Genomic DNA, 15,936 nt, shown 5'->3' with positions numbered 1-15,936 from the left:
GACCTTCAGATTAGCCCAAGTACAGTACGCAGAGAGCTTCATGGAATGGGTTTCCATGGCCGAGCAGCTGCAGCCAAGCCACACATCACCAAGTGCAATGCAAGGCGTCGGATGCAATGGTGTAAAGCACGCCGCCACTGGCCTCTAGAGCAGTGGAGACGCGTTCTCTGGAGTGATGAATCACGCTTTTCCATCTGGCAATCTGATGGACGAGTCTGGGTTTGGAGGTTGCCAGGAGAACGGTACATTTCAGATTGCATTGTGCCAACTGTGAAATTTGGTGGAGGAGGAATTATGGTATGGGGTTGTTTTTCAGGAGCTGGGCTTGGCCCCTTAGTTCCAGTGAAAGGAACATTGAATGCTTCAGGATACCAAAACATTTTGGACAATTCCATGCTCCCAACCTTGTGGGAACAGTTTGGAGCGGGCCCCTTCCTCTTCCAACATGACTGTGCACCAGTGCACAAAGCAAGGTCCATAAAGACGTGGATGACAGAGTCTGGTGTGGATGAACTTGACTGGCCTGCACAGAGTCCTGACCTGAACCCGATAGAACACCTTTGGGATGAATTAGAGCGGAGACTGAGAGCCAGGCCTTCTCGACCAACATCAGTGTGTGACCTCACCAATGCGCTTTTGGAAGAATGGTCAAAAATTCCTATAAACACTCTCCTCAACCTTGTGGACAGTCTTCCCAGAAGAGTTGAAGCTGTAATAGCTGCAAAAGGTGGACCGACATCATATTGAATTCTATGAGTTAGGAATGGGATGGCACTTCAGTTCATAGAATGAGTAAAGGCAGGTGAGCGAATACTTTTGGTAATATAGTGTATGTAGCACAACAAGGACTACATGTGGTCCCGAATGACAGAACTTGCCACTCGTAAACCTCCACTGATTCCTTTCATTTCAGTTCCCTCCATATGAAACGGAGGAACGGTCTGTCCTCAGGCAGCAATCTGACCTGATGAAACATGCCTTTAATATCACAAGAAATGGCAACAGAATGCTGACGGAAGCGCAGCAGAACACCCATCAAGGAAGGGCCCGGGACTGGACCAGGAAGAAGATAGTCATTCAGGCACTGCCCTCTGTATTGGAATGAGCAGTTGAACACTAAGCGGTGTTTGCCATTGTACTCCACCAGGTGGTGTGGTATGTACCATGATGACTCACTGTTCTGGACCACTTCTTGAGAACTGAGTTTCTTCACATATCCAGCCTCCAGCAACTTGTTTATTTCATTACTGTAAATAACCGCTTGCTCTGGATTCTTTAACAGCTTCCGTTCAGTGCGTCTAAGGGCAGGGAGGACTGATTCCTTTGGAGCTTGGAGGCATTTGGTTTGTGGATTAGGGGGGTTGCATAACGACCAACTCCATTTATCTCCACTCTCATGGTATGGTTATCCAGATGAGTTAGTGCCTTGTTGTCTTGTTTGGAACGTGTGATGACTTTCTCACTTTGATAAGGCAATACATCCACTTTCCACAGCCTCTCTACAGCACGAAAAAGGTCAGCTTCAGTGGATGTACCGGAAATTAACAAAGACTGAATTTCTGATATTTCTGATTCACAAGAAAAGCAATCTGAGGTGGCAAGAAGATCCTCAGGGAGCATTGCTGGTCCTTGCAGAGCCCAACCAAAACGTGTGCGCACAGCTGCTGGGCCACCACCTGGACCCAAACGGACTCGTTCTACAGGACACACAAGACGAGGATGATCTGAGCCAATAAGGCGGAGGGGTTGCACTTTCTGGAAAGCTTGAAGTGGTGAGCCATGCAGATGCTTGAATCTCTGCAGAACATGCACAGGATAAAACTGAGGAGCAAGGCCCAGCTTCTCAGAAGTGAAAACATCCTTTATGACAAACTTCTTGTCTGCATTTGCTGCTGAGGAAATGTTCAAAGTGCCTTTAGTACCTGTAAGAGTGTCAGTCCCCTGACGGACAGTTTTCAACATGAGAGACTCAGCCGCCCCATCCAGACCAAGAGAGGTAGCTGCAGTTGCTAAAAGCATGGTTTTTTCAGACCCATCGTCTAATATTGCATAAGTTTCAAGGTTTCTCCCCCTATAACTTAGCAGAACCTTGACCACTTTCAAAAGGACTCTTGTGCTGCAGCTGGATCAAATGAGGCAAGAGGTGCTTGAATCACTTTGTGGCCGATTGGCCTCATGAAGAACTCCAAGGTGCCTTCCATTGCACTTTGGGCAGCATTTCTTTAAATCACAGTTCACAGCTTTGTGTTCACGAGCACATTTCCAGCAAGGTCCTTTTTCTTGGATCCATCTCTTGACAGCATCCCTGGACAGCTGCCGAAAATCTGGACAGACACTTATGTGTTGGCCAGGGACACCACAATAAGGTCATGTTTGGCTACGACGTGTAGCAGACTCAGTTGAAGGTTGCTGAGCTTGGCTTTGAGGATGACTTGTGCCATGAAGTATAGTAGCTACTGGATTACTAGGCTTTGAGTTGCTGGACTCAAAGAGGCACTCTCCTGTCATGTGTCTGTGTGGCCATAGCTTAACACTCTGCTTCTTCTTCAAGCCAGTTAGAAGAGTCAACCAAGTTATAAGGAACACCTGGCTTCGTGGCACGGCTAAATCTGGCATAATTAGCAACATGCTCAGAAGGAAGTTTGCCCAAAAGCTGCTGCACATGAGATGCGCAAGCCAACTCTGCATCCCCTTCACTTTTCTCCAAAGACTGCAGCAAGCAACAAGAGCTCGGACTCTGACAGCAAAGTCGCTAAAGCTTCTGGAATCACCAGGACGTACAGAGGGAAGATTTCGGATGGCTGTAATCTCCTTCAAGACAAGCTGCTGTGGCTGACCATATCTCTGCTGCAAGGCTAGCATAAATCTTGTGAAAGGAAAAGGGTGATGTGCATAGGCCAAGGCAAGGTGACAGGCTGTGTCCAACTTCAAGTGGTCCAACAATACATGATGTTTAAGCTGCTCACTTTCATCACGAGGTAAAAGATTTGTAAGAGCCATCTTTAGCAGTGCAAACTGTCTGGGGTCTTCATGGGTGAAGTAAGGAAAGGAGGGGGCTGCAATTGGATGAGCTCTATGTGACCTCAGTGACTGCTGAGGTGGATACTGAGGAACTGACTGAGATTGGTAAGCAGTGTCTGCACTGTGGACATTCAGAGAAGAGGGAGCAGTGCAACGATGAGTTGCTTTGGCCTGAGGATAAGGGAGAGCAGCTGGAGGCAGCTGGTGCCTGTACAAAGGGGCACGGGGCTGCAAGTAAGAAGGCCCAGGAGGATTATTGGCAGTTCGTGAGCGCATATACAGAGCCTGTGCATAGGAAGGATTAGAAGAGGAAAAAAAATCACTGGAGGAGGGGGAACAACCAGCTGAGGAGGCTGAGAGGTAGGAGCTGGTCTGAAGTCTTGGGCCCTAGGAAGGGGTAGTGAGATCTGACTGTAGGCTGGGGCTCATAATATTCCTGCTGCCTGGATGACAAATCCACAGAGGCAACATAAGCTGCTGAAACTCCTGAACATGACTGCTGCAAGTCAGTAGATTCACTGGAAACATCAAAGTCTGAATGCTGCTCATCATAATGCCCACCATTGGTTTGGGTTGCATGGGATAACTTAAACTTTGCAGGCTGCGGAGTAGGCATTAAAGCACCAGAAGGTGGTGGAAGGGAGCAAAAACGACTTAGTGCTGGTGGTGAGGGATGATGAGAGACACAATGGATAATGGGAATGTTATGTTCACATAACTTCTCATGCAGCTCTTTCACTATAGGAGGAGAATCCTGGGGGACACAAAGTCCTTGTTCAGTGTCATCATCATCCTCTAATGGGGGTAATGAATGAGGAGAAATGGACGCACCAAGGTATGGCTGTGCCTCTAACCTGTCTCCCAGAGCGTCCACACTCCTTCCCACCTGCATAATGAAACCTCTGAGTTGATCAGTTTCTCTCCTCATAACCTGCATGTCCATACTAGCAGCTTCTCCCTCTGCAGAGTTAAAGGGCTTGGAAGGAGGGACAAGTCGGCCATGGTCAGCTAAACTCTTCTCCACTGGAGCTGCACAAGGCTTTCTAGTTTTATCAGGAGGCTTTGAAGGCTGAGGGGTAGGATGAGACTTTGAGGGCTGAGGATTGACTGAAGGCAAACCTGAGAATTGTGTCCGATAATCTTTCAAGTATGCAGGTGGTTTATGGGAACGCGCTGGTCGCATATCTGTTTGTGCTTCCTCCATTGAATTGATCTAGACCTGGCTGTAAAATATTGACTTAGTGAGGAGTAAGTAACTGGTTCAGAGTTATGGTGGATCAACGCATTGGGTTGTTGGTCAGAACAATGCACAAACACAGGGAATCCAGTTATGTTCATTTATTGTTTTAAGCTGGTTGAATTCTGATGAAAAAGGAGAAAATGAAAGAAAAATAAATATTAATCCACACAACTCAAACATAAGGATCAATTAACAAGTAAACAGAAGAGATTTTATCTAAACAAAACACTGCTCAACTTAGTAAAAGGTAGAACTTAATATAGTATTAATTTAACTATTAAATATACTATGAGTGTGTGGAATAAAAGGAATAGCTTACATCAAATACACAGCTCAAACTATTGGAGATGAGTGATGAGGCCAGCCAGCTCCTTTGTTCTCAGGTAAGGGGAAAAGGACTCACACAGGTGAACTGGCTGCCTAGACTTCAGGACTCCGCCCTCCACTGATGTGAGGGGAAGGAGGTGGGGATTTTCCATATTGTATTGTCATAAAATGGTCAATGTCACTGACTCACTGGTTTTAACGCTGTGGCTGATTTAAATTGAAATGATCTTTTTTTTTTTCTGAAAAATGTGTCATTTAATCTGCAATAGTTAAGATAGGATTTATATTTGCTTAATTTGTTAAATAAATAAACAAACTGCTGTTTATAAATAAACAGAGGAATTAGAATGTTAAGGCACTATACAGCCCAGTTTCGGTTCTCTTTGACATAATTTCTGCTTTTGTGGTGAGCAGTGTTGGGCACGTTACTTTTAAAAAGTAATTAGTTATAGTTATTAGTTACTTCTCTCAAAAAGTAACTGAGTTAGTAACTGAATTACTCCACTATAAAAGTAATTAGTTACCAGGGAAAGTAACTATTGCGTTACTTTAAAAAAAAAAGTTTAAATACATCTAAGAATTAGATTTGAGTGTAATGTACACTTCACGTGTACACCCTTGCCTTTTATCTCAATGAGGTAATGGTAATGGCGTTGTAACGGAGGAAATAGTAATTAGTTAGATTACTCGTTATTGGAAAAAAATAACGCCGTTAGTAACGCCGTTTATTTTAACGTCGTTTTTCCCATCACTGGTGATGAGACACTTCAACAAGAATGAAATGGTGACTAAGATGCATCCCATTAAGATTTAACTGGCCGTCATTCCCAAGCCATTTCTAAACTTTTCTCCACTGCTTAAATCCTGATCTTATGTTCAGCGTCGCCTGACAAATTCACTATAAATATAAATTTGACTATATGACTATGACTTTGGCTATACTTACAGAGCTCCCACTGCTCCCACCACTGGTTTGGCTCAATACTAAACCCATTTGTATATAGAATTAATTTCCTGTGTGGTATTTGAGTTGAAATCTGAAACATGATTTCTAACCCCTTTCTATCCAGGTGCAGCCCCCGAACTCTCGCAGTCTCATCAACTCCCAAAAGGACCTGCAGGTGCTTTCGGGTTTCCAAGGGTGCCTGGACAGTGTCATGATGAATAATAATGAGCTGCCACTGCAGAACAAACATTCGCATTATGCAGAAGTAGTGGGATTAACAGAGCTGAAGCTTGGCTGCATCCTCTACCCTGACTCATGTCTGCAGCAGCCATGCCTCAATGGAGCCACTTGCACCAGTCTGTCTTCTGGTGGTGAGTAACAGGAAATACAGAGAACAGCATCACAACCAAAGGTTCTAAAAAGCCTGCAGGTCTTTAATGATGTATAAATTATTAAATCAAGTGTGTTTAGGCTGCTGAGATTATTTTGTAAATGTCTACTTAAAGTTCTTTGTTTAATAGTGACATTTCTGAAGGTTGCATTTGCTCCTACAATTAGCCTTAGCCTTAGTATTAGCCTTAAGTTATGTTTAAAGATCTGACAGACTCAAAAAGGATGACGTGATAGCAATAACTATGTATCTTGTATTTATTATTTTATATTCCTTTTTGTATTCATCTAGGACATCAAAAATTACCTTTTGAATAAATACCTAGTTTTAACTGGTTATGCTGATTTGCTATTTTTTCAGCTATAAGAAGTAACCACAACTTAGAAGCAAATGTAAGGTATGATAAAATCCCAAATGTATACAACGACCAGTTCATTAGTTACACCTTGCTACTACCAGCTGTGCCTACTTTTGTCTATAGAACATTCTTGGTTCTTTGTTCTTAGATTTCTTGTTGAATATGTAGATTCAACAAGGTGCTGGAAACTTTTGGAAACTATCTTTAGGAAGTCCATATTGACATGATAGCATTGCACAGTTTCTGCAGACTGATGTCCATGAAGCAAATCTCCCATTCCACCTCAACAGTATAGAATAAACTCATTGTCAGAATAAGCTCATTTAGCTTCGTGACATGAGGTGTTATGCTGCTGAACTTAACCACCAGAGGATGGATATACTTTTTCTAATCTTTTATTGTTTTGGTGAGCCCTTGCAAATTTACTTCCTAAGTTGTTTATATGTAGCTGACTGGAGTGGGAATCAGTGTGGTTTTTGGCTGCTGTAGCCCACTTTCTTTAAGGTTCAATGTGTTGTGCTTTCAGCGATGCTCTTCATGTATGCCTTGGTTGTAATAATAGTGGTTGTTTATACAGCAACACAAAAGAACTGAACATAAACATGTGAGCGTATCAATACTGTGTGCCACAGATATGTATATTCTATGTAAATTAGTATCATCAGTAGCATTTAATAGTACATCACAGTGTGTTGTAAGATGGGATAATGTGGCTGGGTTAAAAAAAAAAAGATATTTCTCTGAAGCCTTTCACCGTACTGCAGCTAAAGCTAAAATCTAATAACTTTGACAATGAAATTCCCCAGTAAATTGATGATTTGCAGTCGTCTTCTTTCTGTTACCGCAGGGCATTTGGCAAAGTTGTTAATTGACTGCTGTGGAGAGGATTTGGACTGCGCCTCTGCTAGCGTTAGTGGATGCCTGTTCACATGAGTGTGCACTGCAATAGTACTTTTGTTGTATTTCAGGACTGACATATATTTTTCATGTCATGGTATCATGGGCTTCATCTTTACTTAAGTATTTCCACACAGTTGATGAACCGCTGCTAGTTTGCTGCAACGACCCACAGGCTCCTCACCCGTCTTCTCAGAGATATCCATGTTGTTATTGTCAAGTGATCCATGACTAGTCTACATGATGCTTAATGTCATGGTACAGCAGTGAAGTCAACTAATCAACCAGTCTTCCCCATTCTAATGTGCGGTTTGAACTTCAGCAGATTGTCTTGACCATGTCTACATGTCTAAGTGTATCATATTGCTGCCACGTGATTGGCCGATTAGATATTTGCATTGTTGAGCAGTTGATCAGGTATACCTAATGAACTGGCCTGAGTATACAACTCTTTTTGAGGCTGGAGTAAAACACAAATACTAATGTATATCATATACAGGATCACAAGAATATATAAGTTTAAACTGCTTATGAAAATAATAATGATATGTATTATGTTTAGATTTTTAATAATGTAACAGGAATATAAGTAAATATTTGTTGACATTTTAAATCAGAAAAGGCTGATTTAATTCATGCTAGATGCATTATTTGAAAGGACAAGACAGATTTTAGCAAACTCACATGAGAAGATGCAATGTACTTTGTCCACAGCTCTGATTCCTGCTGACTCTATAAATTCATCTCACAATAATATAGTTCCTTTTTTAAAGAATTGTCAGATTTGTTTCAGAAAAGTGGGCCAGAAAAAAGGAATAAGAAAACAAATGTTTTTCCTTTAGATATTTCCGTTTCATTTTCACTTTTCCATTGTACTTTTCCCTGTTGCTTTGCCCTTTTCTTTTTGCATTTCCCATTTGCTCTTACATTTTCCTGTCGAACCAAGCTGTCTGTCAATTGGCCTTGGGTGTGGCTTCCTGCCCAAAATGAGTAGTCCATTTCTACACACATGAATCCGGCTTTTGCGAAAGTTTTCTTGAGCAGACAAAAGGCAGTACATGCAATGCAGATCTGCACATGAAGCAGGAGGAATGTACCGGTGGTCTGAGTGGGCATTTATCAGTACCAAGTACACCAATTCCAGACTTTGGTATATTTGGCAAACCAGACTTGACAAAAGGATGCTAGAGATTTTTTTATTTTTTATTTTTTTCTGGTAGACCTCCATAATCCACTGTTGACAAATAAAATTCAGCAGAATAGGTAGTATATCTAAAAAAAACGATGATATTAAGACTGATTTTAATACATGCTAAATATAACATAATGTAATATACAATTTTAAAAAAAATCCAAGAGATTTCTTTTCTGGAGCTGCCAGCCGTCAAGGAGCCATGAAACAGGGTCGCTGGTCCTGGGCCCCCAACTTTCTTCTGGAGAAACACAGCATCCTCCGTGGAGCTTTTCATCCATCTAAACTGGAGGAGAGATATGATTTAATGCACATTAATAGCTCTTAGAACTAACAAGGGGAGAGAACTTGTCTACAGTGAGCCCAAGTCAATATGCTGCCACTAGGGGACCCCCAAGAGCAATTAACTAAGATTTTTTATTTAGTTTATTTTTTATTTAATTTTTTTTTTATTTTTGCATGTATGAGTGATGCTTACGATATGATCAAATATATATTACTTTACAAACACAAACACACAATTTTTAGGTCAACAGAGGGCTGCTGCCTCTCTTTAAATGTCAAAGCTCCGCTGCACCGGTCATGTGCGCCTCCTGCCGTGCAGACTGCAAAATTAAGGTGTGTTTGCATAGTCTGGCTTTCGCCAGCCTGATCTGACGGCGGTTTCTTTTCCGACCTGCAGATCAGTCTGGAAACCCACACATTCACTTCTCCTGCAGCCGATCCACTTTTTCTGGAGCCAATCACAAACGGGCTTATCCGCCTGGCGCGCTATTGGTGGGTTCAAAACGATGACGTCAGAGAAGAGACGGTAAAGTCGGCAAGCGGCTTGTTGTTTACAAGAAACATGGCAGCCACCAGAGCACAGCTATCCGTCGACGCCGCTGTCGCTGCAGTTTTAAAAGATTTCAAAGGCAAGTTTTCTTTGAAAACGGAACAGAAACTTTCTGCCATTGCTGCTTCTGCAGACCGCTGATCAATCTTAAGCCCAAGTTATGCTTCCGCGTTGACACAGCGCGAGGGGGCGTACTGACCTATTACTTCCTTGCGGACCCCCGTACGTCCTACGCAAGGGCCAGACGTGCACCTCCCAAAAATCCTCGACGCGCGTCGAGGCGACGCAACAGCAACGCAGCAGCAACGCAGCGGCATTGGCTGTGATTGGTCTGCTAACTACATCCGCTGGAAACCGCTTTTCCGGTTTCGACTCATAAACATCATTGTCTCCTTTGTCATGCCCTAATTTGCAATAAAAGTATTTCTTCCTCTGCTTGAATAATTTGGAGCTCCAACGCCAGTCTCTCTGTCTCGGTGTCCATCGTTCACTGTGACTACAACAAAAGCCGGAAGGTAAATAACTATACGAGGCGATATACGTCACAAGAGTCTCGGTCGGTCGGTCACAAAAAATCATAGTGCCCTCTACCAGTGTGGCATGCATTTCGACACGTAAACCCCACGCAGAAGCATCACGGTCTCACGACTGCGTCCAAGCAACTGCGTGGCCATTGCATGACCATTGCGTGATCACTACGCGGAAGCATAATCCAGGCATTACAAACCATCCACGTTTGTTGACACGTTTCCTGCCTGGAGTTTCGCGTCGCTCTGCAAAGTACGTCACCCGGATCGATTGTCTGATTAGTGAATGACTATCCAATTCACCTTTGGCTAAGCCACACCCTAGAATGTAGATTGACCAATCACAGCCAAGAGAGCTCCCACATGGGTCCGACACTTTTTCCACAGCGCTCCATTGACTTTAACGCAGGCGTCTCATATTTTCGGTCTCGGCAGGCTACTGTCGGTATATATCCAGGGTATGGATAAACCCAATGATGTGCGCGCAAAACCCTGTGGAGCTAACCAAAACATCACCGTTACAGCTTAAGTTGCATAGTTGTTGATACGCTAGCACACGCTGAAGAAATACAACGTTATACGTGCGTAACGTTATTCCGTTTGCTTCGTAATAACGATTATAGAAGTGAATAGAGACGTACCCAGCTTTGCATGAACAGTGTTGCTCCTTGATATTGTCAGTCCCAGCCGCCGTCTCGATTAATAGGATATGCGGTGGTTCATTTTTTGACTGTGACCGGTATGCTTATGCCTCTATTTGGATGCCTTGTTGTTCGTTGCGTTTCACTTGTATGTCCTGCCTTCGAACGCATATTGCAGCCCCTTTTGCCTACTTCTATCGGACACTTTATTTGCTGCTTTATAAAAGTTTGACAAAAGTTCAGCAGGAAGAGCTGTCACAGCATAAGCCATGTTGATACCAGAGCCTTACAGATAACCAGAAAACCACAGCCCAGAAGAGAATGTCGGACGTAGCAACAGTAACTAAGGGGGGCGGGGCTTAGCCAAAGGCGAATTGCGTACAGAGTCATTTGAACTATGCCCATTGATCACGCCTCTTGTGCAGTAGAAATTACATGGCAGACTCCCCAGACTAATGTTCAGTCTTAAAAGATTGAACTTAGTCTGGCGAAAGCCAGACTAGTGTTTGCATGTCTTAGTAATGGAATGTTTATCAAAGAGATTTGTGTAGCCGTTAATAGCAAATTAGCTAGCTAGTTAAAAACTAGAGAAATTTATGTTACATAGGGCCCACATGGAGGCTTCGACCGGCTCTGGGTGTCGTGTTGGAAATGGCTGAAGGAAGGGAAGAGGAAAGAATACTTGGACGGTGGGATGTATGGGTAAGAGAGAGAGAACAAGTTCAACAAGTGTGGTGAACAGAGTCGGCCGAAGCCTCCATCCATGGGGCCCTATGCAACATTTGATTTTGGGGCCCCCTATTTCTGCCACTAATTGTTTTGATTGTTGATCATTCACACACCTACTATAAACTCGAGATAGCTCTGGCGGTGTTGTTTACATTATCCTGTTGTCAGCCTGACATGTTCTTACAGCGTGTAACACATACATGTGTTATAAAATTATGCTGTTGTTTCAGGTGTAATGAGGTTTATTTTTGTTGCATCTTACTTATCTGCAAACACACAAATAGATAAAACAGCGTGAATGTACGGTTAAACTGTAGCAACTTTGTAACACTGACCGGACTTCCTCTAAGTTTAGCGCTACAGCGGTCACCATGGCAACAGGGCAAACTTAAGCACTAAGTTTGATATTGAATATCATCTAGTCTTACTAAAAGTAACAAAAATAAAGCAGTAGACAATGTATTTACTGTAGAAGTGTCATCTGGATTATAATCTTTGATTTAAAAAAAAAACTGCAACAGCAATGTGCAAAAATAATGTGTATTCCAAGAACATAAATAAAGTGCAATAACCAATGAAATTACTTAGATTTATAAAAAATATTAACAAACTGAATTGTACAAAAACAGACAGAATTAAATATAAATGAACCAACTACTTAAATGATGAGGTAAATGAAACTGCAACAGGGAGGAAAGAAGGCCACTCAGCTGGGTCAACTGACGATGATATGGTGCAAAGGGGACGTTGTGGTGGAAGTTGCTCAGGAAGTGACCGAATAAAGACTAAAATAGGGTTAGGGTTAAGACCTATAAGGACATTAAATTATAGTTTTGGACATAATTAATAATCTCAGAATGTTCTGTTACTTACCAGGTAGATCAACTGTGGTTGCAGACACAGAGGGGACAGTGGGCACAGAGGTTGGGGGTGTGAGACAGAGCTCAGAGGATGGAGATGGACCTAAGATGAAATACATACATACATATACACACATATTAATGAGATACTTTGACTAAATTAATTTCCCTTTGGGTGTAATTCTCATACTTAGAAATTAAATGTATACTGTATGTTGACAGTTTTTCCCTCATCTGATGCATTACCCACAGTTGAGCCTGAGGATATGGACTGGCACTGGGCTGATTCTGTGCCTCCAAAGTACTTTAGCAGTGCTCCTGGGGAAGTGTCACATACTCATGAGTTGATGTAAAAAGAGTATGTTTAGTTTACTCACATAAATTACCATGCTCTTCAGCAAACAATTTGTGAAAACAACATATCTCAAACTTAGGGGTGTAATGGTACGCAGTTTGGTACATACCGCGCTTACTGCACTTGTTAACTTGCTACTGCGCCATAGCAAAAACTTTGTTTTGAAGCAAAAAAAGCCGAAATATATAGAGCCAACCCCGACAATCAATTCAATCAAAGTTAAAGCTCAGTATTACACAACTACAAACAGTTAGCATGAATATTAGGCTATTTAACCCAGCCAGTTAAAAGATACACTACCAGTCAAAAGTTTGGACACACCCTCTCATTTAATGGTTTTTCTTTATTTTCATGATTATTTACATTGTAGATTCTCACTGAAGGCATCAGAACTATTAATGAACACATATGGAATTATGTAGTAAACAAACAAAGTCTGAAATAACTCAATTCATATTTTAGATTCTTCAAAATAGCCACCCTTTGCTTTGATTACTGCTTTGCACACTCTTGGCATTCTCTTGATCTTCATGAGGTAGTCACCTGAAATGTATTTTCCAACAGTCTTGAAGGAGTTCCTAGACATGCTGAGTACTTGTTGGCCCTTTCGCCTTCGCTCTGCGGTCCATCTCATCCCAAACCATCTCGATTGGGTTTAGGTCAGGTGACTGTGGAGGCCAGGTCATCTGACACAGCACTCCATCACTCTCCTTCTTGGTCAAATAGCCCTTACACAGCCTGGAGGTGTGTTTGGGTCATTGTCCTGTTGAAAAATAAATGATGGTCCAACTAAACGCAAACCGGATGGGATAGCATGTCGCTGCAGGATGCTGTGTTAGACATGCTGGTTCAGTGTGCCTTCAGTTTTGAATAAATCTCCAACAGGGTCACCAGCACAGCACCCCCACACCATCACACCTTCTCCTCCATGCTTCACGGTTGGAACCATGCATGTAGAGACCATCCGTTCACCTTTTCTGTGTCGCAAAAAGACACAGTGGTTGACTGACTTTCAGTTGTTAAAGTAATGATGGACTGTTGTTTCTCTTTACTTAGCTGATTGGTTCTTGCCATAATATGAATTGTAACAGTTGTCAAATAGGGCTGTCAGCTGTGTACCAACCTGACTTCTACACAACACAACTGATGGTCCCAACCCCATTAATAAGACAAGAAATTTCACAAATGAACGCTGACAAGGCACACCTGTGAAGTGAAAACCATTTCATATGACGACATCATGAAGCTCATTGAGAGAAGTCCAAGGGTTTGCAGCGCTGTCAACAAAGCAAAGGGTGGCTACTTTGAGGACTCTAAAATATGAATCATATTTAGAGTTATTTCACACTTTTTTGTTTACTACATAATTCCATATGTGTTCATTCATAGTTTTGATGCCTTCAGTGAGAATATACAATGTAAATAGTCATGAAAATAAAGAAAAACCATTAAATGAGAGAGTGTGTCCAAACGTTTGACTGGTAGTGTAAATTTCTCTAGTTTTTAACTAGCTAGCTAATTTCCTATTAATGGCTACACAAATCTCTTTGATAAACATTCCATTACCAAGACATGCAAACACGCCTTAATTTTGGAGTTTTTTTCTCCTCTTCATCTTTCTTTTCTCTGCCCCTTAAGGATATGTCCTTTTCTGCAACATTGTTTGGACTGCCGCTTTGGATGCGCAGTGCCCACTGCACGGCAGGAGGCGCACATGACCGGTGCAGCGGAGCTTTGACATTTAAAGAGAGGCAGTAAGAATCACTAGGCCTGCATCAGCAGCAGACTCTGTTGATTATAAAATTGTATTTTTGTACAGTAATATATCTTTGATCATATCGAAAGCATCACACATACATGCAAAAATAAATAAAATAAATAAAAAAATCTTTCTTAATTGCTCTCTGGGGCCCCCTAGTGGCAGCGGGGCCCTAAGCAGGCGCTTGGTTCGCTTATACCTTTGGCCAGCTCTGGTGGTGAAGGTGGAACTGGTATGACCTGGCTCTAGCTGGACATGGCTGGTGGAACTAAGTCCCAACCTGATGCTGCGGGCTGCGTGATGACGTCAGTGTGTGTGGACATGATGACGTGTAGGGACCAGCTGGAAGACCTGAGTCGAAGTGCGTTGTTGGTCTGGTGGAGCAGATGAAGTTTTGAAGAAGTTTGAACACTTTTGCCTTTTTATCACTGCGGTGGAATCGAATGCCTTTCTCTCAGGGCGCGCTGGAGGCGAGCGACTGTCCAATCTGAGATGGTAGTCAGGTGTGGAGGAGTGCCGGCCGGAGGGGAACAGATAGAGAGGCGGCTGTTATGGTGTCTTGTTGCTGGCTATGGCGGTTTCTGGGTGGACGTGGCTCGGGGGAGCGGCGGCGAGTACTGCGGCCTCTGTCTGGACATGGTGGAGGAGGTGTAGAATGAAAGTCGGAGTTGCTGGATGGAGGATACGGTACGAGGTTTTGAGGGACTTAGATGAAGGAATAGGAGAATTTGGGATGATTGACGGGATATTGAACGATTCGCTGTCAGACGCATCGAGGACGAACTCGCGGTCCATAGTGAAGGTAATCTAGTTTTTTAATTTGTGTCAGTGCTCTCGAACACTCGTTTAAGAACGGGCGAGGAGAGGTTAAATGCGCCTATATGGGCAGGTGTGGGTAATTGGGTGTTTGAGGCCTGGCCCTGTTCCCAAACCTCAGTTATTTAACTTCATAAAAGATATCACAAGCTAAAATAAGTTAATCCTTCATAACATAGTGCACAAGATGAGAAAAAGTGAACATTAAATGAACACAAAAATGACAATTAAATACAATAGTTTTACGTGGGCAGCATAGTGGAATGATGGTTAGCACTGATATCTCACGACAAGAAGGTTCCGGGTTCAAATCTAGGCCAATTGGGACCTTTCTGTGTGGAGTTTGCATGTTGTCCCTGTGTCTGCATGGGTTCTCTCCTGGTTCTTCCACCCACTGTCTAAAGACATGCTTGTTAGGTTAATTGTTGATTCTTAAGTGGCCATAGGTGTGCATGTGACTTTTCACATTGCCCGATGACAGCTGCCCGCGACCCTTCACAGGACAAGTGGTTACAGAAGATGAAGAATGAATGAATGAATGAATGAATGAATGAGTAGTTTCACGTATGTGGTCAATTGAGAGCAGGCTTGGTTGTACAGGACTGGTTTTCCATCAGCAATGACAGCTTTGCTTCCATCCTCTGATCACCCACCACCTCGACAGGCTCAAGAGGGCAGCCCAAAACAGAGCCAGACTTCTTGGTCAGTCTGTTTTTGTCTGCCCCTGCACTCCAAAAGACCTAAATGACCTTAGCAGGTAGAGTCTGCTCTGGTCTTTCTTATAAAGTGACCTAGTGTGGTCAGACCAGTCCAGCTTTTGTTCAGGTGAACACCCAGGTACTTATAAGAACCATCTCAATGTCCATTCTCTGTGTGGTGTGTGCTTGTGCCTGCGGAAATCCACCATCATCTCCTTGGCACTCACAGTGCTCCCAGCCATCTCCAGGTGGCAGAGAACTTTTCCTGTAGATAGATTACGGCATCGTCCACTCCAATGCTGGGCTGGTAGGCAAACTGAAGTGGGTCCACCGAAGATCTTGCT

General features: G+C 42.9%; 1 protein-coding gene across 1 annotated transcript in view; it reads left to right on the top strand.

The window, feature by feature from the left end:
• fat3a (FAT atypical cadherin 3a) overlaps window positions 1-15,936 on the top strand; it is a 205,130-nt gene that overhangs the window by 128,355 nt on the left and 60,839 nt on the right. The window contains exon 24 of the mRNA XM_084558754.1: window positions 5,659-5,905. Coding sequence (XP_084414880.1) covers window positions 5,659-5,905 — 247 coding nt within the window. The remainder of the gene's footprint in view (window positions 1-5,658; window positions 5,906-15,936) is intronic.

The sequence above is a fragment of the Chelon labrosus genome (genome assembly GCF_963514085.1).
Source record: "Chelon labrosus genome assembly, chromosome: 13".
NCBI classification, from domain to species: Eukaryota; Metazoa; Chordata; class Actinopteri; order Mugiliformes; family Mugilidae; genus Chelon; species Chelon labrosus.
The sequence above is the reverse complement of the archived record's forward strand: the minus strand, read 5'-3'. Positions and strand labels throughout refer to the sequence as shown.